General features: G+C 37.5%; 1 protein-coding gene and 1 pseudogene across 1 annotated transcript in view; both read right to left on the minus strand.

The window, feature by feature from the left end:
• Positions 1-23,229, minus strand: part of ak5 (adenylate kinase 5) — a 162,236-nt gene that overhangs the window by 43,847 nt on the left and 95,160 nt on the right. The window contains exon 7 of the mRNA XM_067454289.1: positions 5,164-5,254. Within this exon, the coding sequence (XP_067310390.1) occupies positions 5,164-5,254 (91 nt within the window). The remainder of the gene's footprint in view (positions 1-5,163; positions 5,255-23,229) is intronic.
• LOC137090434 (5S ribosomal RNA) lies at positions 6,479-6,595 on the minus strand (annotated as a pseudogene).

The following is a 23,229-nucleotide window of genomic DNA, read 5'->3' on the forward strand; positions in this document are numbered from 1 at the left end:
CAGCAAGCCAACACTAGAACGGGCACTCCGGTGCTACCGACTATGGGAAGTGAGTACACGGGAAGATACCGGCTCTACACGTAGGCTATAGAATCTAGCGAACGTCTTGGGATTCATACGCCAAGACGATGGCATCCACTATCCAGTGGGCCATCCTCTGCTTGGAGACAGCCTTTCCCTTCTGCTGGCCTCCGTAACAGATGAAGAGCTGCTCTGAGGTCCTAAAGCTTTGCGTTCTGTCCACGTAAGTCCGAAGGCAGCGCTTGCAGGCTCACCACCTGGTCCCGGAAGGGAGTGGTTGGAACCTTGGGCACGTATCCAGGTCGGGGTCTCAGGATCACGTGAGAGTTGTCCGGTCCCGAATTCCAGGCACGATTGCACGACCAAAAATGCCTGCAGGTCCCCTACCCTCTTGATGGAGGCCAATGCAGTCAGGAGTACCGTCTTTAGAGACAGTATTTTTAACTCCGCTGACCAGAGACAGGTCCCAAGAGGGCATAGAGGGAGGGCGAGGCAGATTTAACCTCCTCGCCCCCCTCAGGTACCTGACGATCAGGTCGTGCTTCCTCAAGGACTTACCTTCTACTAGATCGTGATTAGCAGCGATTGCGGCAACGTACACCTTGAGGGTGGAGGGAGACAGCCTTCTCTCCAATCCATCTTCTAGGAAGGAAAGCACGGCCCTGACCGAACATCTTTGGGGGTCTTCTCGATGATAAATAAGCTATTTTAACCACAACACAGACTGTGTCCGTGTGTCGCCTATCAATGACATCATAACCGCATTACCCTCAATTTCCAGGTTTTTTGGTTTATTAGACAGGTAAGTCACTATTTGGATACATTCATCGACCTACCTCATAGTAGCCACCAAGCAAACATAAAGTAGCATAACATAATAACTTTAACACACTCAAATGTATCAAATATGATAAAACAGCGCTGCGTTACTCCACATATGCATGAGCGGAAGAAGCGGAAGCGCTCTGTCTGCTGTATAATAAAAGCTCCACTGCTCTCGAGCCGTGTGTCGCGCTCGTCTCTCTTTAGCAATCTCTCCAGCGGCCTCGTTTGCTCCGATGACTTTCAGCCTCGCCCTGCTTCATACTACAGTAACGTTAACGTTTAAGACATTATCTCATCCATGAATAATTTCTGCTCAAGTCCCGTCAGATTCTTTTCCATCAGCTGTAGAGGTGAAGACAACAACTCCCACGATTTCACAAAATCAAGGCATCATCAAGCTGAGCCCTTGTTTTAAATAAGTGACCTCTAGCACTGAAATTACATATTGTTCCTTTAATAAAGAAATACAGTAACAAATGTATTGCTTATTAGTTCATGTTGGTAAATACATTAACTACAAAGGAAACCTTATTGTAAATTATTACCATATATAGTTGTTTTTTATGTATGAATGCATTTTATGTTATATCTGTCCTAATCCAAAAATACTGTTATATAAGCTACAGTAGATACATAATGTATAACATCAACTGCTGTTTCCAGTGTGAGATGGCAGGGCCCTGACACTAACGTTAATAATTCAGCAGCAAGTGAAGGGCAAAAATTTAATACATCACTTCACCTCTCTGTGGTAGCCTGTCACTTGCTCACCTCAAGGTTACAGGGCTCAGAAAGACTGATACCAGCATTAATGCCAGCATTATCACCCAGACCCTTCTCACCCACCGAACTCCTTATTCATCCTCTAAGCTTTCACTTGTAGATAAACAGCATTTTCAACAACAGTTTCAACTGTCAATGACACATGACAGCATGGATAGCCATGGCTAGTCTACTTTGAGCTTTTACGGGAAACTTTCTAGCAGTGACTTTGCAAAGACCTTTGTGAGAAGATCAAATTCACATGGATGCTTTGGTGTCGTTCAATGGCACAAGATCAAGAGTGTGATGTTGCGCTTCCTGTCAGGCCGAGGAAATCTTGACAGGATGATTCATTAAACCCAGCGTCTGGAAAACTTTAATTTGTCTAAATCATTTTCACTACTCTTGTTAAAAAAAAAAACTTGCTACACAATTTGAGTTTCTGCTACTCTGAAAAACACAGAAGAGAAAAACAGCCTCTGAGATATGTTTATAGACTTTGATGGTTGACTTTTGAAGTTCCTATCTTAATCTTTGTAAAGGAGACTGATTTTCTACACAGTCAATTAATTATCTTTATCTAATTTATCCAGACCGCCACAGCCGCAGTGTAAAATGTTCTGAGAAACACAAAATTCTTTCTTTTTTGACACGTTTCCAATTGAAATATAGAGTTTTTACATAGCTATTGCAAAGATGGCCTCTCTCAAAGGTAATATTGTAAACAAGGTAACATAGCCCTAGTATGCTGACATTGATGATGTTTGTCCTTTCCAAATCATATTTTAAGAAAACACTTTAAGAATAATACATTATGAAAATAATGAAATTTAATTTATTGCTATTATATTATTGTTACTGATTCTTAAGCAACAATTGCACACATTTTTTTCCATTTGCACCAGTTTTTGTTTTATAATTTTTTGTTTTTTCTTCTAGGCTAAAAAATGCTTAATTTTACAGTCCAGTTTCGCATTTACATATCCTGTACTTATTATAATAATTACAATAACTAGGTAATAACTAGGTAAACTTGAGCCTAGACCTAAACATAACCTTAACCCATTAAATCACAGTACTTTACTGGTAATTACACTGTAAGTACACATACTGAAATAAAGTGCAACCAATACACTTTTATGGAGCCTGTATGCTACAAATATAACCTAGTAAACATATTTCGGTCACACTTTATTTTACAGTGTATGTGTACTTACAGTGTACTTACAGTGTACTTACCTAAGAAAATACTAGTTAATATAAGGTAACTACACTGTAAAAAAATGTTGTTGGTTTTTGTTGGTTTCGCTTAAAAAAGTAAGTAACCTGGCTGCCTTATAAATTTTGAGTTTATTGAAATAAAAAATTTGAGTTGATACAATGAAGGAAATTTGTTTAATAAATAGAAACTCAAAATATTATTGCATCTGAACAACGTAAAAAAAAAAATATATATATAAATCATGAAAATAGCACTATTTGGCATGTTTCACTGCAAAATCAGAAATAAAACACACACAATTACCCAAAATGCTTACAAAATCTTTTAATAATATTTTAACAAAGGTTGTCGAATCTCAAAAAATGTTCATTGTATTAACTCTATTTTTTTATTTCAATGAACTCAAAATTTTAAGGCAACCATGCAGGTAACTTTTTTTCTAAATAATTTTTTACAGTGTTCATGGGCTAAAGGGTCACAAAACCTCAAAACACAGATATGTACAGGCAGATTGCACATTGCTAAAAACACTAGTTAAAGCACTCTTACATTTTACCAAGAAGTGACATTTTTCTGAGTAATTCCGTTCTTCCGGGTTGAAAAGCAAAGTCGAATGTGTGGGTGAAGAAGCATGCTTTCAGAATTTGTGACTGGCAGCCTCTGCATTTATTCATGAGTATGAACTCTTTTAACCAAGAGATTGCATCACAGCAGAGAATTCAAACAACATGCATGAGTTCGGTTTCTGCGCAGAAAGCCACAAAGAGTTTTCACGGTTCACATATATCGTAAAAATAAATAAAAATGGTAGCATTTCACTAGCATACCTTCCACACTGAAGAAAAGTGAAGCTGTCAACATCTGAATATGACTTTTTATGCAGATCAGAGTCTGAGCAGTAGTGACCTTAAGTCTGCGCAGAAGATAACAGGAAGTAGAGCCGCGATATCAAAAGTCTGCCCCCACTATCGCAGATGGAGAACAACCTATTATGTCGGTGTGAAATAAACCGTTATGGAAATTTAGAAATTAGAGCTAAAGCTCCAATCTCCTCCCAAAAATCCAGAAAAAAGTATGTTAGTGCCTCATTGACAACTTCACTCAGAGAACTTCACTTCAGCCGTTTTTATAGCATCAAATAACGAGTTAAAACCAAATTTATTTAAAAACCGAACACTTGTAATGGAATCATGGTAAAAACTACCTACAATGACAGAATCCATCTTTGGGGAAAAAAATATATTTTAAGTGATGGTTTAGTTTTTTTAGGGGAGGGGTTCATGAGTTATACTGGGACCAACCACCTGGGGGTTCACCAATGAGTTCGGCAGGCTTGGTTTAACAACACTCACCACGTGGATCATATAGTTCAGATACAGACCAAAGCGAGCACGTTTCTTATGTTTTTTGTGGGAATATTTCATATACTCTAGTGTTCTAAACATGAAGCGCAGAGAATTCCAGCGCACATATTTACACAACGTCTTCTTAAAATGAAATATATGTGCAAATAAGGACACTGATACAGCTGATAATGAACGCAAATACAATGATGCTGACTGAAAATTAAGAAAAATGGGCAAAAAAGTACCTATGCATTTCTTCTTTCTGTTAAACTGACGTGTGTTGTTCATAGACTGTAGTGCTCGTAAATGTATTAAAAATGTTAGACATTTTAAATGTTCTGCAGCCTTTTCTCCCTTGTTTTGGCAGTTTGTTTTTATATATGGTTAGATTTTTTAAATGCTCCAAGGTGCCCTCAACTCTTTTTCTCTCCCTGGTCATATTATAATATCCATGTGTCTGTATAATGAGCATGTTGAAGGTCTGTGTTTTAACGTTTGTTGTCTCCCCTCTTCCCCCCTCTACACTCCCACTTTTCCACAGCTTTACACGTACATATTTTTGAAACTCTGAGGCATGAATGACCAGGCTAAAACATAGGGTTTCATGACAGGTTTAGGTTTAGGGGTAGATTCAAGGTTACTACCTAGTTATTACCCAGTTATTGTAATTACTATATTATTGTAATTACTATAATGCATAGTACATATTACATAGTAGGCTATGTACATGGGGAACAGGACTATACAATGAAGTGCTAGCCATATTTTTTTATTATTATACAGTTATATTCATAATATTCATAATATGCAACAAATGTAGTATAAAATTGAAAAATAAAATTCTATCAAAAGAAACAGATCAACTACACTATCAAAAGTAACAGATCACTATCAAATGTAACAGATATGAACTGAAAGCCATAAAATGTCTTCAAGCGTGAGAAACAAACTTAATGTTGATCTTATAAAGGAATAAAGTATCTTTACCTGCCACAGGTTCTTTGGTGGGATACAGTTTGTTGTCAACTGTCATGCTGATGTCACAGAAGACTTCCTCTTCATCTCGTTCTGCATCAAGCTGTATGAACAAGAAAGCACTTGTGTCAGGCATTCTGGGCTATTGAGGATAGACAGGATAACGTTTAAAATAAATTTTACTGTATCAACTTGATGACTTTATATATAGGAAGATGGTGCACTCCGATTTCTTCAAGAATGGGAAAAAGTGCAACACCCAATATGGTGAATAAGCCCCGCCTTCTAAATGAAAGAGCCAATCGTTGATTAGTAAATCATTACGCCACTTCAGCTGTCGTTAAAAGCTATGGTTGCTATAGAAACAGGCAGTGTTCTGAGATGCACTTTTGGCATTAGGCTTGCACATGAGCTTTGTCAAGGCTGAATAATTCAAGTTTTGGTCATGATTCAAGCATTGAAACAGACGGTTGTTGTCAGATTTAATTGGTGATTTCATATATGAAATGTAATCATAAGATTGGGGAAGAGTTTTGGAGAATGGGATGTTTCCCCATTCAAAGAGATACGAGCTGCACTTGCATGCCCAAGAGGAGTTTCAAAGATGGCCACCGAGTGAAATGACTTGTCTTAAAGGGAATTTGATGAAATACTGTTTCGATTAATTGTAACCCTTTAACTGTCACCATCCTACTAGAGAAAACAACTCTTTTTATTGCCTTTTTCCTATCAAATATACACTCACCTAAAGGATTAGGAACACCTGTTCAATTTCTCATTAATGCAATTATCTAATCAACCAATCACATGGCAGTTGCTTCAATGCATTTAGGGGTGTGGTCCTGGTCAAGACAATCTCCTGAACTCCAAACTGAATGTCAGAATGGGAAAGAAAGGTGATTTAAGCTATTTTGAGTGTGGGACAATTAATAATTAATTATAATTAATTATAATAATTAGTTACAATTATATAGTGCTTATCTAGGCACTCAAAGCGCTTTTTACATGGATGGGGAAGTCTCCTCCACCACCACCAATGTGCAGCATCCACCTGGATGATGCGACGGCAGCCATATTGCGTATTGGTGGAGAGGAGACAGAGTGATGAAGCTAATCAAGAGAGGGGGATGATTAGGAGGCCATGATGGACAGAAGCAAATGGGCAAATTTGGGGATTTTTAATGACCACAGAGTGTCAGGACCTCGGTTTAACATCTCATCTGAAGGACGGTGCTTGTTACAGTACAGTGTCCCCATCACGTACTGGGGTGTTAGGACCCACACAGACCACAGGGTGAGCACCCCCTGCTGGCCTCACTAACACCTCTACCAGCAGCTACCTGGTTTTCCCATGAGGTCTCCCATCCAGGTACTGACCAGGCTCAGCCCTGCTTAGCTTCAGTGGGAAACCAGTCTTGGGCTACAGGGTGATATGGCTGCTGGGATGGTTGTTTGTGCCAGATGGGTCATTGTGAGTATTTTACAATCTGCTCAGTTACTGGGATTTTCGCACACAACCATTTCTAGGGTTTACAAAAAATGGTGTGAAAAGGGAAAAACATCCATTATGCAGCAGTCCAGTGGGCGAAAATGCCTTGTTGATGATAGAGATCAGAGGAGAATGGGCCGACTGAATTGAGCTGATAGAAGAGGTATGAAGCAAAGCATTTGTGATGCCACAACACGCACAACCTTGAGGCAGTTGAGCTACAACAGCAGAAGACCCCACCGGGTATCACTCATCTCCACTAAAAATAGGAAAAAGAGGCTACAATTTGCACAAGCTCACCAAAATTGGACAGTTGAAGACTGGACAAGTGTTGCCTGGTCCGATGAGTCTCGATTTCTTTAGAGACATTCAGATGGTAGAGTCAGAATTTGGCGTAAACAGAATGAGAACATGGATCCATCATGCCTTGTTACCGCTGTACAGGCTGGTGGTGGTAGTGTAATGGTGTGGGTGATGTTTTCTTGGCACACTTTAGGCCCCTTAATGCCAACCTGAGCATTGTTTCTGACCATGTCCATCCCTTTATGACCACCATGTACACATCCTCTGATGGCTACTTCCAGCAGGATAATGCACCATGTCACAAAGCTCAAATCATTTCAAATACATTTCTTGAACATGACAATGAGTTCACTGTACTAAAATGACCCCAACAGTCATCAGATCTCAACCCAATAGAGCATCTTTGGGATGTGGTGGAACAGGAACTTCGTGCCCTGGATGGGCATCCCACAAATCTTCATCAACTGCAAGATGCTATCCTATCAATATGGGCCAACATTTCTAAAGAATGCTTTCAGCACCTTGTTGAATCAATGGCACGTAGAATTAAGGCAGTTCTGAAGGTGAAATGGGGTCAAACACAGTATTAGTATGGTGTTCCTAATAATCCTTTAGGTGAGTATATTAGTAATCATCATAAATTAGGTATCAATCGAAAGCTTAAAAACTCAATATTCATGAAAATGGACCTTGCATTATCATGAAAACAATCCTTTAAATCATTTTAGCAGGCTCCATCCTCTAGTAGGTGGTATCATGTTTCATATTACAAACATCTTGACAAAACACAAAACACATCACATTAGAAAGGGCTGAATCTCAAGGGTCCACATTTGGCAGCTGTTTTGTGATTGAAGGTATACTGAGACAGAAATGTAGAGTGCATCCAGAAAGTATTCACAGCGCTTCACTTTTCCCATAATTTGTACAACTTAACTAGTCATTTTTAAAAGAAATGCTGGTGACGGCAACCAAGCTTAGTTAAATGACAGGTCCGTTGGCCATCAATAACATTGTGTAACGTTATTTGTATAATTTTTTATAAAAAATTATACAAATAACACCAGCCTGGGCCGGTGGCGAGTGATAATGAGCGGCAGCAGCGCACCACACCGGTCTCGTTTCATGGCAGAGTGACGGGAGTATCAAAGGAGAAACGTGGAACACGAGAGAGGAGCAGGTCTGGACTTTATGTTATGGTTTGTTTATGTTTTATTATGTGTGTGCTTTTTCTTTTCTTTAGTTTTGTTTATTATTTATTATAAAGTTGTTGAATGTTCGCCAGTTCCCACCTCCTTGCTTCCCATCTACGAACCCTGATACAAGCATATTTGCTCCATTAATGCTCTGACTCCGCCAACGTCTGAAGATAGCAAAGCTGCGCGCATAGGATTGTGGGTGATTTGAGAGGGCGAAAAGCGTGAAGGCTACACATATGCATCCTTTCCTGGCATATTTTTCTAACGAAGGACTCAGTCCTTGATTGAAATTCTGAGGATCCTCGACATTGGAACTTCGAGGGATGACGATGACATAGCATCCTCGGAAATCTGGCTTCCGAGGATCCTTCCTTGACATTGAGAAACGCCTAGTATATCGAGACAGTTTAGAATTAATTCAACAGATTGTATGCATTTAGGTTCAGTATAATGAGTTTCAGTAGTTGGCTCAACACAGTCACGTAAACAAGATAACAAGATTTCAGACAGCAGGGGTGCATCGAGCTAAGGCTTGGGCAGAGAATCATTCATTTGGATCCATGCTGTGATTCATCAGTGAATTCAGGCTTCTTTTATAAATCTAACCATTCACTTCCTAAACATTGTAAAATGACAAGAGCAAAACATATACCTACACAAGGAGTTCGGCAGCCTGAAAAAACGTTATGAGACACTTCACAAGAACCTTGTCTAAGTAAAGCACAGTGACAAAACAAAACCGAAGAAAAAAAATTCTTAAGAAATGGGGAAGCAAAGCAACGACCAACTCCAACCTGTCTGAATGTTTCCATGACAACAGACTATAACGGGCCACAGCGTGGCAGGTATTGCGTGGGAGTGTCCCTCGAGCTTCAGAAGACTGTACCTGTCATATCATTATTGGATACACAGAAAGATGTTGATTATTAAAAGTGAAATTACATTTATAGGGTTTTTCCAACTTTTCCGCCTCAAACACGGTGGGCCCAAATGTTAGTGTCTAGCCTTCTATTTTTTTTTAAATAAAAGTACTATGGGTTTTTAAAAGTACTGTGAGTGTCACATTTTATTTCCATATTCATATACCATGGTATTCATTTGGTATATCAATGATATGGTACATGTTCAGAAAACGTATGGTACTCAAGCTGCATTCCAGGCAACCGGTAACTGGTGTTTTTCCAACCTTCTACCCTAGAAAGTGCACTGGAATGGCAGTCAAACCCGTGAACTCGTACTAGACCAATGTACTCCCTGACTTAAGCACGCTGACGTCATATAGCCCATGAAACAACAATGGCAGGATGCGTTACCAAATACTTCTCCAAATATACAAATAACATAAAATAAAAGGTATAACAGCTTCTCTTGCCTTAGGCGCTGTTTCCTTCCCTTAGTTTCCCTCAAACAAGCACGGAGTAAACACCTTTGGCGATAGAAAGGATTGAGCATAAGCTCCGTATGGTCCGCCATGCTTTGTTTACAACTAGCTACAACAATTCCTTGTGCTCAGGCAGTTTGGCGTGGCATTGCCTGGAAGGCTACAAAGTCGTGAATCGGGATTTGAAGTCGTAACTTGTGGGCTTAAAAACCTGCCTGGAATGCAGCATTAGTGTTAGATCAAGCATTTCATTTGTTCTTTACGCATTTCTGTGCATATAATAGAAGTTAGAACAAGGAACAGGAGCAATTAATTTTGATTCGATTCTGATTTTGATTTATGGAATCTACAGATGAGTCACAGTTCGATACCATCTGATTATTATTTCCCCAAATATTCTGAAGACATAAATGTAACTAACACAAAAATGAGAAATTAAACAAATAATTAAAATGTATGCGTCTGTCATGTATAGGGAATTAAAGCATATTCTTACAAATATTCAAAATATCTAATTGCAATTGTAAAGGAAACAACAACATTTCACTTCACAGCTCGTATGGAGACACGTTATGAATAACCATATAAAAAAAAAAAACCTTTTTTCCATTTAAAGTGTAATTATTTTCTAATATAGTGACAGTGCAGGTATAATCCGACAGAGTCTCTTTATAGCACGATGATAATTACATTATATTATGAGTGCACACAATTTGTGTTATTTATGTGTGCATTTTATACAGCCTTTTTATGTTTTTATGTAACTATATTTCAATAGTGCCAGAATGAACTCTCATTGAAGCTGTGCTTAGGCTTTAGTCACTCTCTCCAGCTTCAAAAAACAGTCTTTTATATAGGTCAGCCTAATGGTAATTGTAGCCATTCTCTTGTTTTGTTTCTTAGCAAAAAAGTCATAAATGCCCAAACACATCTGAACCAAGTGTGTCAACACTGCTTAGTGAGAGAGCAATCCCATTTCAGAGTGCTAAAGGGGTGCAGGGTATTCATTTTCTACGGTCGTAGAAAGATAGAGAAAACCATGACTCAGTTCATTGCAACAGAGTCAAATCCATCTCTGATGTCTGAGCTTAACACTCATGAAGAAATGGCAACTCATGCAGTGTGCCTGAACTATTCCAGACTGCTAAGACAGCTGTTCAATGTTCTTTTCTGACCCTCTAGATGTAGACTCACCAAAATATATACACTCCACTCTACTGCTGTTCCACAGGTAGATCCACAGTCTATCTGTATTATAATTTATTCCTTTAGATTCAATTGAAAATAATGCATAGCAAAAATTCTAATCAATGAATTTTAGATTTAATTAATCTAAAATCAATGCATTTCAAATTATCAATTTTAAATAATTTCAAATGAATAATTCTACTGAGCCCCTAAAGTGACATGGTTATGGAAAACACAAGATTATTATATTTCAGTGCTTGCTCTCTCACAAATGATGTTTTCCCTTTAGGGGCTTCATACAATTTGGATTAATGCAATGCAATACAATTTGATTCAACCCCATTCATTTATACTGTTTTAATGAATATCCAAAAATAATATTTGAGAGTAAAGGGCTGTCAAACTAAATATTGTGTTTTGATCACTTATAACCATTTGCACGAAAACATAGAGGAGTTGGAACACAAAATTTCAAAGAGGACTACAGTAGTATTAGAGTATCTGTTCTAGAATAAAAAGTTGTAATACTTGAATGTGGATACATTTCATAAAAAAAAAAAAAAAATTGGGTTACACTTTATTTTGATAGTCCACTTTAGACATTCTACTAACTATAAGTAACTTTGCAACTACATGTCAGCTAACTCTCATTAGAGTATTAGTAGACTGTCAGTAGACTGGTAGGTTATGGTTAGGTGTTAGAGTTCAGGTTAGTAGAATAATTTGAATTGTAGTTGCCAATTTACTTATAGTCAGTAGAATGTCTGTTGGGGGAACCGACAAAATAAAGTTTTAGTAAATATTAATCAGACAGTCTACAAATACTCTGACAATTAGTTGACATGTAGTTGCAAAGATACTTATAGTTAGTAGAATGTCTAAAGTAAACTATCAAAATAAAGTGTTACCAAAAATTGTATCAAAAAGCTGAGAAAATCTGTTTTTTTTTTCACAGACAAGACATTGTGCATAAGCAATGATTGTACTGCTTGTTTCTGCTCTCTTTTTTCATGTGTTTTGAACCGAAGATTCTCTACTCTTTCAGGTGTTGCAATCCTCAATCTATTCACTTAAAAACAATATAACAATACAAAATTATAAAAGAATGTCTGTTTTCTAATACATTTTTCAGAAAAAGTCAGTAGGGTCGCTAATGGCCCGATGTATGTAATAGTAAGCATTTTTTCTTCTTCTGCGGAACAATAGTTGAATCTCTGATGACTCAATAACTGCAAATCACCTTTATTTCACAAGGTGACAATGTCTGATACACTGATGAAGTGACGTTTCACTCATAGTTACCGAAAACAAAAGAATAGGACAAATAATCAGAAAAACTTGAAATGGCTCAGTGAATTACTGCAGAGCAAGAACTGAACACAATGTAAGGGATTGATTTAGATCAAATAACTGAAAAGAACCGTAATACATATAAATACTAATATTTAACACTTTATCAACTATTTGTCTACGGATACGTTAAAATAAGAGTACATTATCAATCTTGAATATAATATCTTTTTACACAAGCTTCCAAGTAAATGTGTTTTATAGGTTTTAGTATTATATTTTTTTTACTATTAAAAAAAGAGGCATTTTACTATCACTAGATGTTTTGTAGCACTTTGAGATTGTACAAAATCTTTTGAATGCTCCTACGAGCATGGGTTCCTCTTAGGATGGCATTGCTTGGCTGGTAGTCAGTTGTTGTGTTCAGAGGGATGGATAGGTTTTGCAGGGTAAAAGCCGGATCCTGGATAGTGTTAGCTGGTTGCTACGCGACGGGAGTCTCCGAGGTGCGGCTTTGCGGACCCCAGGAAGTTTTCTTCGGCGAGGTTCAGACGGAGTTTTAAAGTGTGGTGAAATCACCACAAAACCATGGCAGTCAGTATAAGCACGAAGCAAACCAAAAGTAAATATATCTTGTTTGCCTGGGAGTTTTAAATGGTCCCTCCATGGGGGCCTCTCCGGCCAATGAGATATTGTTGTGGGCAAGTGTCCGCCAAATTCTCCTGTTCTTGCATATCATTAGTGTAACGTCCGATTAAACACTTTCAAACCAACTTTCCTATTGTGAGCACACATTTTACACAAATTTACCTTACATCAAAATGATGAGAATCATTTATCCATCACATAGACATCAATCATCTTGCTATTCCCATGATGGGAGTAGGAGATTCGGAACCCTTCCAGATTCGGAACCCTTCCAAGCTTCAAAAGGTTACAAAATATGCTTTATTTATATTTTATAAAGTATATTTTATTTTAAAATATAATATACTTTATTATATTTATTTATATTGTTACTCTATCAGAAGAGTTTTATATTTTCATGACAGGTAGAGATAATAGACTGTAAAAAAATATGAACATAGTGTCCGTGACGTCACCCATAGGACTCCGATAAGCCGCTCTGAAGCTTAAAGTATGGGCGAGCTGGGCGTTACCATCTTGTGAGCGAGTCATCGCATGTCACTCCCGGATAACAGAAAATGGGCAAAAAGGTGGGATGTGGGCGGAGCTTAGTTGACACAATGACTATAGACGGAGGATAAATGGCTATCCATCTGTCGCTCAAAGTAACCACGCCCTTAATTATGCAGAACTTTAAGGCTTTATATAACATAAACAAATGAGTTATAAATAAATAAAAAAATCACCCCCCTCACAGTTGTCATGACAGGTCAAAATTAGCCGTATAGGCCAAAACCACAGTTTGTACCAGGCTGTAAACATGTTTTTTTCTGCTGTAAAGTTGGGGATTTTCACTCAATGAGATTTTGCTCCCTTCTGGAGCCTGTTCATAGTGGCCAGTCGAGAAATTGCAGTTTACATTACTTCCGTATGTGCTTCAAGAGAGATCGCGGGAGGTTGCCGCTTGGTATCTGTTCATGTTTGATTTATATCCGGGTTGCTAAAGACATGAATATGTAATAATGATTGGCGAAACATTCATGCATTTAAGTTTTTTTTTTTTTTTCAAAGGCTCAAGCAGCAACATATGTAAGAATAAATTTACCCTTAAAGCCACAATGTGAAGAGAACACAATTTAATGTATCAAAACAATTTGTAAATTAACCTGAGACCATCACACATGTTCAACGATCACGTCAGAGCACGGTTAAAAGGATTTTCTTTTCTAGGAAACCCCATAAAATCCTGTGTGACGACACCAAAGAGACTCGTCACCAAAGCATTATAGATGGCTAATTACATCGGTCTATTTTTTGCAATGAAGGGATGAACTTCAATCAAAGCTCCACAATCAATTCTCTCTCTCTCTCTCTCTCTCTCTCTCTCTCTCTCTCTCTCTCTCTCTCTCTCTCTCTCTCTCTCTCTCTCTCTCTCTAGTTATACTTAAAAAGGGGTTAGAGCAGGGGCCATCATCAGAGCGTTCTGCTGGAATGCAGGATTTGCTCACAAATGAGATCCAAAGCAAAGAAAACAAACAGCAATGTTGTGAGTGATACTTTTTCTGTAATGCATGCAAGTCAGGGCTGTGTAATTACCGACCTCCAATGGCATCAATCAAAATGTGTTACAGGACAATAGCCAGATAATGAGCAAGATATTGAGGGCATTTCCAATCACATGGGGTTTGTTTGTCAGGCCATTGATTCTGGCATAATTTAAAGGCAATTAGTTATAAATAATTTTGGAAATATAATTTGAGAAGCATCGGCCAGTCAGTCAGGAGGAAGAGAATGTTACTGATAGACTGTGACAAACTACAAATTGTGGGAGCTGCGGCACCTGCTGTATTCTTAACAGCACTCCCACCCGTGGAAAGGTAAAACCAACTGCTCCTACGAGATCCGCGTTAGTATTTAGTAGATACTTATTTTAAGTCAAATCTTAAAATGGTCCACACTTCAAGAGGAAAACATTTTATCACGCACATGGCCTTCTTCCATACATAGGTAGGCCTAAAAGTCTAAAAGTAAAAATAATAATAGTAAAAATCTAGTATATATATATTTGGTAAAGAATTTGGTACAAGAATTTGGTAAAAATGTCAACATTATATAAGACATATAGTCCTAATTCATATAATATAGTCCTAAAAAGAGATAAAAGTAAATTGTGAATTTAAAACATAAAAATATAACATACATTCTAAATTAAGAGATAAAAGTCATGATCACGACAAAAAAAAGAAGAAGTCAAAATTATATCATACTAAGATTTACAGGATAAAAAGTTTAAAGCATGGCATTGTGAGATAAAAAGTCATAATTATGTCAAAAATATAAAAGTTTTAGGGCCAGACTTACTAACAGCTTGCTTCAGCGCATATTCTTGTCACATATCTGTCTAGTTTTGTTGGGTTTTTGTTTGGGTCACATGTTCCTTTTGTCTCTGTTTCCCACCACTTGTCTGTTTCCATAGTCACCCTCGTTAGTTTAGTTCTGTCAGCTGTGTTTAGTTAATTATCATCTGTGTGTGTCACCTGTCCCCTCGTTATGTCTCATCAGTGTTTGCATTTAAGTTCCTCCTTGTTTAGTCCCTCTTTGTCTGGTCTCACGTTATACATATGGTGTTGATGGTCGATGGTGTTCTTGGTGTGTTTGATTTGAATAAAGCCTGTCTGTTTGGAAGTCCTGGATCTCCTCATCTCTGCTGCATCACACACCCGTAACAATTCTCTTTTAGCGTTAAAAAAACTATTGTCAGGATTTTATCTTTTAGAAGACTTATAGAATTTTTTTGCTGAAATGGATTGGACAGTTATTTTTGTGGCTGACCTTATTGCATATCCATTTGTGGTAGCTTTTCTTTTGAAAAAATGATGGGAGGAGAGTATATAAATGATTCATACAAGGCTTGCACTCTTCAAATTATTGGTGTTTGCACCATTGTTTAGTGCAAGAAAAGCATAACTTAATTCAGGCATTAACTGCTAGATTGTGTTTGTCATTATGGAAATGATCCGGCTGCGTCTTTGTGCTTTAATATGTGTGTCATCAGTAGATGACGCGTGACACAGAACTTTCAACTCCCATCAGGGCTTTTTTTGGAGTTGCAATCTCTCACTTAAGTTCCCAGTTCATAACATCTGGCCATTAATGTCATAACTGTGACTTGTACAATTATGACCTTTTTCATATAAAGGTTATTTACCAAACATGTTTTTTTTTTCTCTTATGTGGCTTTATGTAGATGTATGGGCAAAGACATTGATTAATGATGGTAAAAAGTATTTGACATATTTGTTTGACAGCATGAAAGTTCCAAATGCTTAAAGTTTGACATTCTACAGAGACTGAAATCACACACTTAACCCTCCCCCAAGGGCATGATGCATCAAGTAAGGTTTTGTGAACCTTATATCTTCCTGTCTCAGGGTAATGAGCATTAATTATAACATTCTGTATTCATCAGAGATGCCACTTTCTTCTGCTCTCAAACAGACTAATGAAGGTTGCTTTACCATAGCAACAAATGGAAGAAATCACAGAAGACACGAGAGAATCCCAAACAGCATTTCCTGAGTCATTCTTCATCGCTGTCATTTCTTACGCCTTTAAAATGAACATCGAGGGTAACCTTCAGTCAGAGTTTGGTGTGAAAGGGCCTTTACTTTAAAATCCAATTACAAATTTCAAGCAGAGATTTTCAAGCAAGGTGAAATATGTCTGTGAAATATGAGGACACAAATGTATATAATGACAGTATAAAAACCATGACGCCTATGGAATGTCCCCACATTCAACATTTTAATTTTTTTTAAAAACATTTTAGTCTTTTTTTTTTCTTTTCTTTTTTTTTTTTTTTACATTTGAATAGACAACAGCAGGTTCACCATGCATGTAAACAGTACAGTAATGCACATTTTGAGGAGATCTTTTGGTAGTAAAAACTAATAATTATTGTCCATTAATGAGCACTTAAAATATTTTTCTTTTTCAGAAGCAAAAGTAGTCCAAGGCACTCGATGGGTGTGTTGAAAAAGTAAAAAAGCCTTTATTTTTTCATGGCATAAACATTTAAAAATTGGTGACTGGTTCTTTTTCTTTTCTAATATATTTTTTATTTATATTACTAGTGATTAAGGTTAAAACAGAGAATTCCAATGTAAAGAGGCACATTTAGAGTCATTTTGTGGCTGGAAATATAACAATTTTCATTTGTAATCCCATAGTATACCCACTTGGTTCATGTATGGCTATTTAATAAATAAATATACACGTATCTAGACTAGATTCCCTTAAATGTGAAATTTTAAAACATTAATATCTTGCATCCTAATATTTTTATTATACTTAATTATATAAAATTATTTTTATTATACTTCTATAAGCACACACAAGTGAGCATTAATGAATGCAAGCAAATATAATTTACCCAAGAAAAGTTTAAAATAGTGCTTAAAAAGGCAAACTTATTTTCCCTTTACAGTATATGAATTGATACGGATCGAAATCGATACATACAAAGTTGCATTTTGAATTTTAAAAAATCATCCATCAAGTGTATTTTGATATATAAAAGGTCATGGTAATATAAGATTATCCTCTAAGTTTCAGAGATGGAAACTTCCTTGTAAGTCAAAGAAAAGCTTTATAGACACCAGGCTCAGCAAACGGTCCTGTGCTTCGTACAGCCACCTCATATATGCCATGCCTCCTATCAAATTAATGCTCGCTTCACGACTTACACTTCCATGTGTGTCACTAATTTAGAGGATGCAGTGTGTGTTTGTTGCATTAATTAGACTAGAGTATGAATGGGCAGATACCCATTGATTCATGCTTGAAACAAAGAGCCATAAAATCTCCAGAGGAATTTCGCGCTTGGAAATCCCAACAATCACTTTGGTCAAGTCTACCTCAGGAGGATGTGACTACTCCCAGACCTTAAAAAGAGAGGCACCCAGGTGCCCTCGCTCTCACTTCTCTCTCTCTGGCTGAACCAACACGTCATTGTGGCTGGCCCTGAGCCAGGCCATGTAATGCAGACCCTATAAGCAGGGTGGGCCTCCATACACAGAAACCGGAAACTCAAGGCCCACGCTATGGTTCGATACCACAATTTTGGCTTCGGTACGGTACCACAATCTAATACAGAAGTACCGATATTAAATCGATACCACACGGTCTGATATTAGCGTGGGTATATTGCAAGCGAATGAGTACAATCATGCAAGTTTTGAGTTTATAAAGTGGGAAATTACCACAAATGTTTATTAGTAAATTAATCAGCAAAGCTTATCACTTCAAATCAGTCATTTGAAAATTTTCTTGTCAGAAAAAATTCAGCGAAAATCTCTCAATTTTCAAATTGCTTCTGGTTTCAAAAGACATTGCACCTACACTAAAGCAATCTGCATAATCCGATTCAACATTTCACATTCGTCGTCATGTTATAAAACATGCAAGTGATTTATAGCATTTCGTAATAACAGTTACAGGAGATATGAGCTCATAACAACGACACACACACACACATGCCTGTAACTTAGAGCTCGCACATTACAAATTAAGTTTCCTTAAACAGTCAAATACACAGAATTATGTAAAAATGTCTGTCTTTAGTGAGGATTCACATAAACACAGTCGGTTGTGTCTAACGCAAATGTAAATAGTGTAATAGTACGCATGCAAATATTATGAGACCTAAATGTCATTGGTTGAAATAAAAGCTGGAGATCTTGTGATATTCGATCTTATAATAGGCTATGTATGTGCGTTGATCAGTGTAAAAATAAAATAAATGTCCAAATTAGATGGTTTGAATGATTCACTGACCTGTCGATAGTCTTAGGGTGCTTTCACATCTAGTTCGGTTCATTTGGTCCGAACCAAGGGCAAACAATTATACATTGTTGCATTTTTCAGCTGTTTTGGTTCCTTTTCACGCCACACTGATTGCTTTGGTCCGAACCAGTTGAAACGACCCAAAACGCAGGCACGTGACAAAATCCACATCACTCATTGGCCATGGCGTATTTCCTAAACTGCTTTTCGATTGGTCAGAATTTACGTGTGGGAAAATTCCAACAGAAGAGGCAAAGCCAGCAAACTATAATAACACTATGGAGAGACGACTGCGGGCTGGTTTTGTCCCTGGCCATAATCTACTACACAGTGTGTATTTACCACAGTATGCAAACAATACCTTTCTATAATGAAGTGCGGATGCGACGTGAAAACAACTTTCCAATGCGCTCTCGCCGTTTGAGTGCATTAGAACGTTTTTACGTTGCAGCCGCACTTCAAAGCGTACCTTTTCGTTTTATTTGTGGTCATAGACTTGCACTAAACCGCATGTGTTCGGGCTCTTAGTGAAACAGTGCATATTTGGACAAATATAGATTTAGCTGCCGAGTAACAGCGCGGACCATCACGGTCGCTCTGTGCTTCAGATGCGCGGTTGAGACTCATGTTCTCTTATCACATCGGCGCGTTGTTCATCTTGCCAAACAGCGTGCATATTTAAACAAATATCGTTTTATCACATGTTTGCAAAATACTGCACGCCACTTAATGTCTCAGAGCTCTCTCATTCGCTACACTCATCCCTCATCTAATCTCACTGTTGTAAACAATGCCAACGTGAACCAAGAACATGTCTCAGAACCGCTGTAGCTGCTGCTGTTGGTATCACTAATCTTAATGCACATGACGCTCCCCTATTTATGCAAACTATTTATGCAAATGCACACTCCCCTTTTAAGAAGCCTTTTCAAATCGAAGGTGTGAAAAAACACTGCTGAAGCAGGGGGGTTTCATGACCTTTTAATGTAGCTACATCCAGTTAATATATTTAACTGATTCAAATATTCATAATTAATCATAAAGAATATTAATAATAAGTTATAAATCATTTTTAATATTTTCGCTCAGAGCTAATTTGCTACAAATGGGAGAAAGTGCAATGCCCAATATGGTGAATAAGCCCCGCCTTCTAAATGAAAGAGCCAATTGTTGATTAGTAAAGCTGTCTCATTTCAGAAGGCTGTGTCCTCCAGAGGTCGCGTTTGAAGGCTGCATACGTCATAAGGCCGTCTCATTTAAAAAAAGTGAGTAGGACACTCCAAATGCGACCTTCGAATGCATCCTTCTTTTACGGGATTTCGGAGTGTGCATGAGGTGTAGCCTTCGCGGCTGGAGATAACCCACAATTATTTGAGTCGCCGTTAACAACTGTTATTTATATTTTTTTATTTTATATGAAAAAAACTGCACCACTGCCAGATATACATGCGAGCGTAGGTGTGGTGTTTAAAATGTAAGTTCAAGCTTGTTTTTGTTTTTTAAGCTCTATTACCTCAAACAGATAGTTGTGGTTAACAGGATTACAACACTTTACGGCTTTTTAAACGTTTAGAACAGTACATTGCTGTCAACACAAGAAACATTTCATAGTAATTTTCAAGTTATAAATAATTTTCATTCATATAAACTGGCGTGAGAGCGTAACGAGGCTGAACGTGTTGGCATAGCAACGTGATACTTCCTGCTTGTGTGTCCTACAAAGGATGTCTCGTTTAATTCTGACTGAGGACACTCCGTATACTGCATCCTACACAGGACGTGTCCTCCGGATGATGCATCCTTTGAAATTTAACGAAATGAGACACTAGCTGTGTCTCATTTCGTTAAATTTCGAAAGGCTGCGTCCTCCGGAGGACACGTCCTGTGTAGGATGCAGTATATGAAGTTTCCTTGTGAAGTTTTCCTTTGTAGACTTTGTAGACACACAGGCAGGAAGTATCACGTTGCTATGCCAGTTTATATGAATGAAAATTATTTATAACTTGTCTTGACAGCAATGTACTGTTCTAAACGTTTAAAAAGCACAAAAGCGTTGTAATCCTGTTAACCACAACTATCTGTTTGAGGTAATAGAGCTTAAGAATAAAAACAAGCTTGAACGTACATTTTAAACACCACACCTTCGCTTGCATGTATATCTGGCAGTGGTGCAGTTTTTTCATATAATATAAAAAAATATATATGACGGTTGTTAACGGCGACGTAAAGAAGTATGGGTTATCTCCAGCCGTGAAGGCTACACCTCATGCACACTCCAAATTCCTGTGAAGGAAGGACGTATTCGAAAGTCGCATTTGAAGAGTCCTACTCACTTTTTTGAAATGAGACGGCCTTATGACGTATGCAGCCTTCAAATGCGACCTCCGGAGGACGCAGCCTTCTGAAATGAGACACAGCTACAGCTTAAGTCATCGCGTCACTTAAGCTGTCGTTAGAAGTTATGGTTGCCATAGAAACAGGCAGTGTTCTGAGACACCTGTTTGGCATTAGGCATGCACATGAGCTTTGTCAAGGCTGAATTCATTTTTGGAGAATTTTATGTTTCCCCAATCCCCATTCAAAGAGATAGAAGCTTCACTTGCATGCACGAGAGATGTTTCAAAAAAGGCCGCCAAGGGACATTACTTCTTCAAGGGACTTTGTAGTCACTCTCAGGGCTATATTAACAATAAGATAGGCGTGGCTGAAGCCCCATGGCCCGAGAAAAGAGGGGGCTAGCTGTATTAGCTGTGGAGTAGATTGACTAGCCATCAAGAGCACCTGAACTTTTCCTGCTGAGCTGAACGCCAAAAACCCGCATATCAAGCGCTGTTATTAGTGGTGCACCTGAAAAACAAAGACCAAAAGCCAAGCGATGAAGCGTTCACATCTAGCAGTCACAGAGCTACAAAAAATGCTCTTCTTATTTAGTATTTTTTTTTCTTGTTTCCAGTCCAAATATATAAATATCCTAAAAATCAAGATCCTTTTACTACATAAGTAAAATGACATAATTTTTCTTGTTTTCTGAGGAAAAATATCTGAGTTTTTTTGTTTAAAAAAGGCAAAATGATCTGCCAAGGGAGTGAAAAAATTCTTATTTCTGTAAAAATACGGAAACAAGAAACTGGATTTCAATCAAAAACAATATATTTTTTTTTCACCCCATTGGCAGATAATTTTGCTTGTTTTAAGCAAAAACTCACTTAATTTTGATTTTATTTTCAACAAAACAAGAAAAAAAATATCTCATGTATTTTTACTCGTCTAGTAAATGCACCTTGATTTAAGAATTGTTAGATATTTAGAAACAAGACAACATTAATAAGAAGAGCATTTTGTAAGCAGTTGGACCGGTTCCCACACAGCGCTGATGGTCTTGCTGGACGCTTTCGCCACTATTGAAGCGATAACCAGCGCAAGTCATGGTCTCACTTGAATTTGACACAAGCGCAACATCATTATATGTGAACATTAAAGGTTCTGTGTGTGAACCTAGCTCAAAACAGATTGAATAGCTCTATGTAAACTGAAGGTAAACTGCACACAATGGTAATAATAAGCTTTCGAGTATAGCACCACAACTATAAAAGAATACCATGTAGTTACTAAAGCTGCAGAAATATAACATTAAGATATTTATAGTTAATATTACTATTATTAGTCTTACATTGAATATTAGGTTATAAGGGCAAACAATTAACTTTTATAGTTGGTGTTTTATAGTGTGTAAGATGTTTTTTATTGCACATACCAATTTTAGTTTATTTGTAGTAATATCGTTGTTTTGGTTATAGAAATACTAATTATTTCTGTTGTAGAAAGCATTGTGGCTACTATAAAGGAGCCCTTGTTTTGCTATAGCAGGGCCATACACTTTTAATGAGGGCCTGATCACTTTTGACTGACAGATTTCCATCAGTAAGAGATAAACAGAGGCAGCGTGTGTAGAGTAATTTGGTTCTTTATGACATACCATCATCACAGCCTAAGTGATGAAGGGAAGCAATTTGTATTACATTAACCCAATAATTCAAGTCCACCAAACATAACTCAGACAGTTTTCATTATAATTTCTGGAAGGTTCATTATAATAAGAGTATTTCAAATCTCACACCTGAATCTCAAAAGCACCATTCATACCCCAGGAATTATTCTGAGCTAATTTAATTAAGAGACATTATTAGGAAAGTCATTAGAAAATCACTCAGAGGTGAAATCAGCAAAAAGGCAGACGTTTATGTTTGAGACCCTCTCGTAAAAAGGTGAAAAAAAGAGGTTAAGTATATGTATTTGGATGGAAATTGGTACTGCTAAAGACCCCCTGTGGTGAAATCAAGTTTTTTTTTTAATGTTTATATGTGGCGTTTTTGATATGCTTTAAAGCAAACCATCTGCAAGTTCATGTCAACAGTGTTTTCCCCTTAAAACTGGAGTGAACCAAAGACAGACTCAAATATGTGGTTTGAAATCACCGTTCCCTATACGTCACAAAAACCAATCACGTCAACATACGGGACGAGCTTTAGCATATTATTTGCTATAAGTAAAACTACGCTGGGAAGTCTCAAGAGAAGGCAGGTTATCCCAGTATATTTTTCTCTTGATATGAAATATCGGGTATATATTTAGGAATATAGCATGTGAATTATGTGTATGATGTATGGTTATATGGTTTTCTCCACTGATGTTCAAAGCATTTCTAAGGATGCTGATTTTAATAAGGCAGCTGCCTGACTCTGAGATGGCGAACGGGA

The sequence above is a fragment of the Pseudorasbora parva genome, chromosome 9, assembly GCF_024679245.1.
Source record: "Pseudorasbora parva isolate DD20220531a chromosome 9, ASM2467924v1, whole genome shotgun sequence".
In the NCBI taxonomy this organism is placed as follows: domain Eukaryota; kingdom Metazoa; phylum Chordata; class Actinopteri; order Cypriniformes; family Gobionidae; genus Pseudorasbora; species Pseudorasbora parva.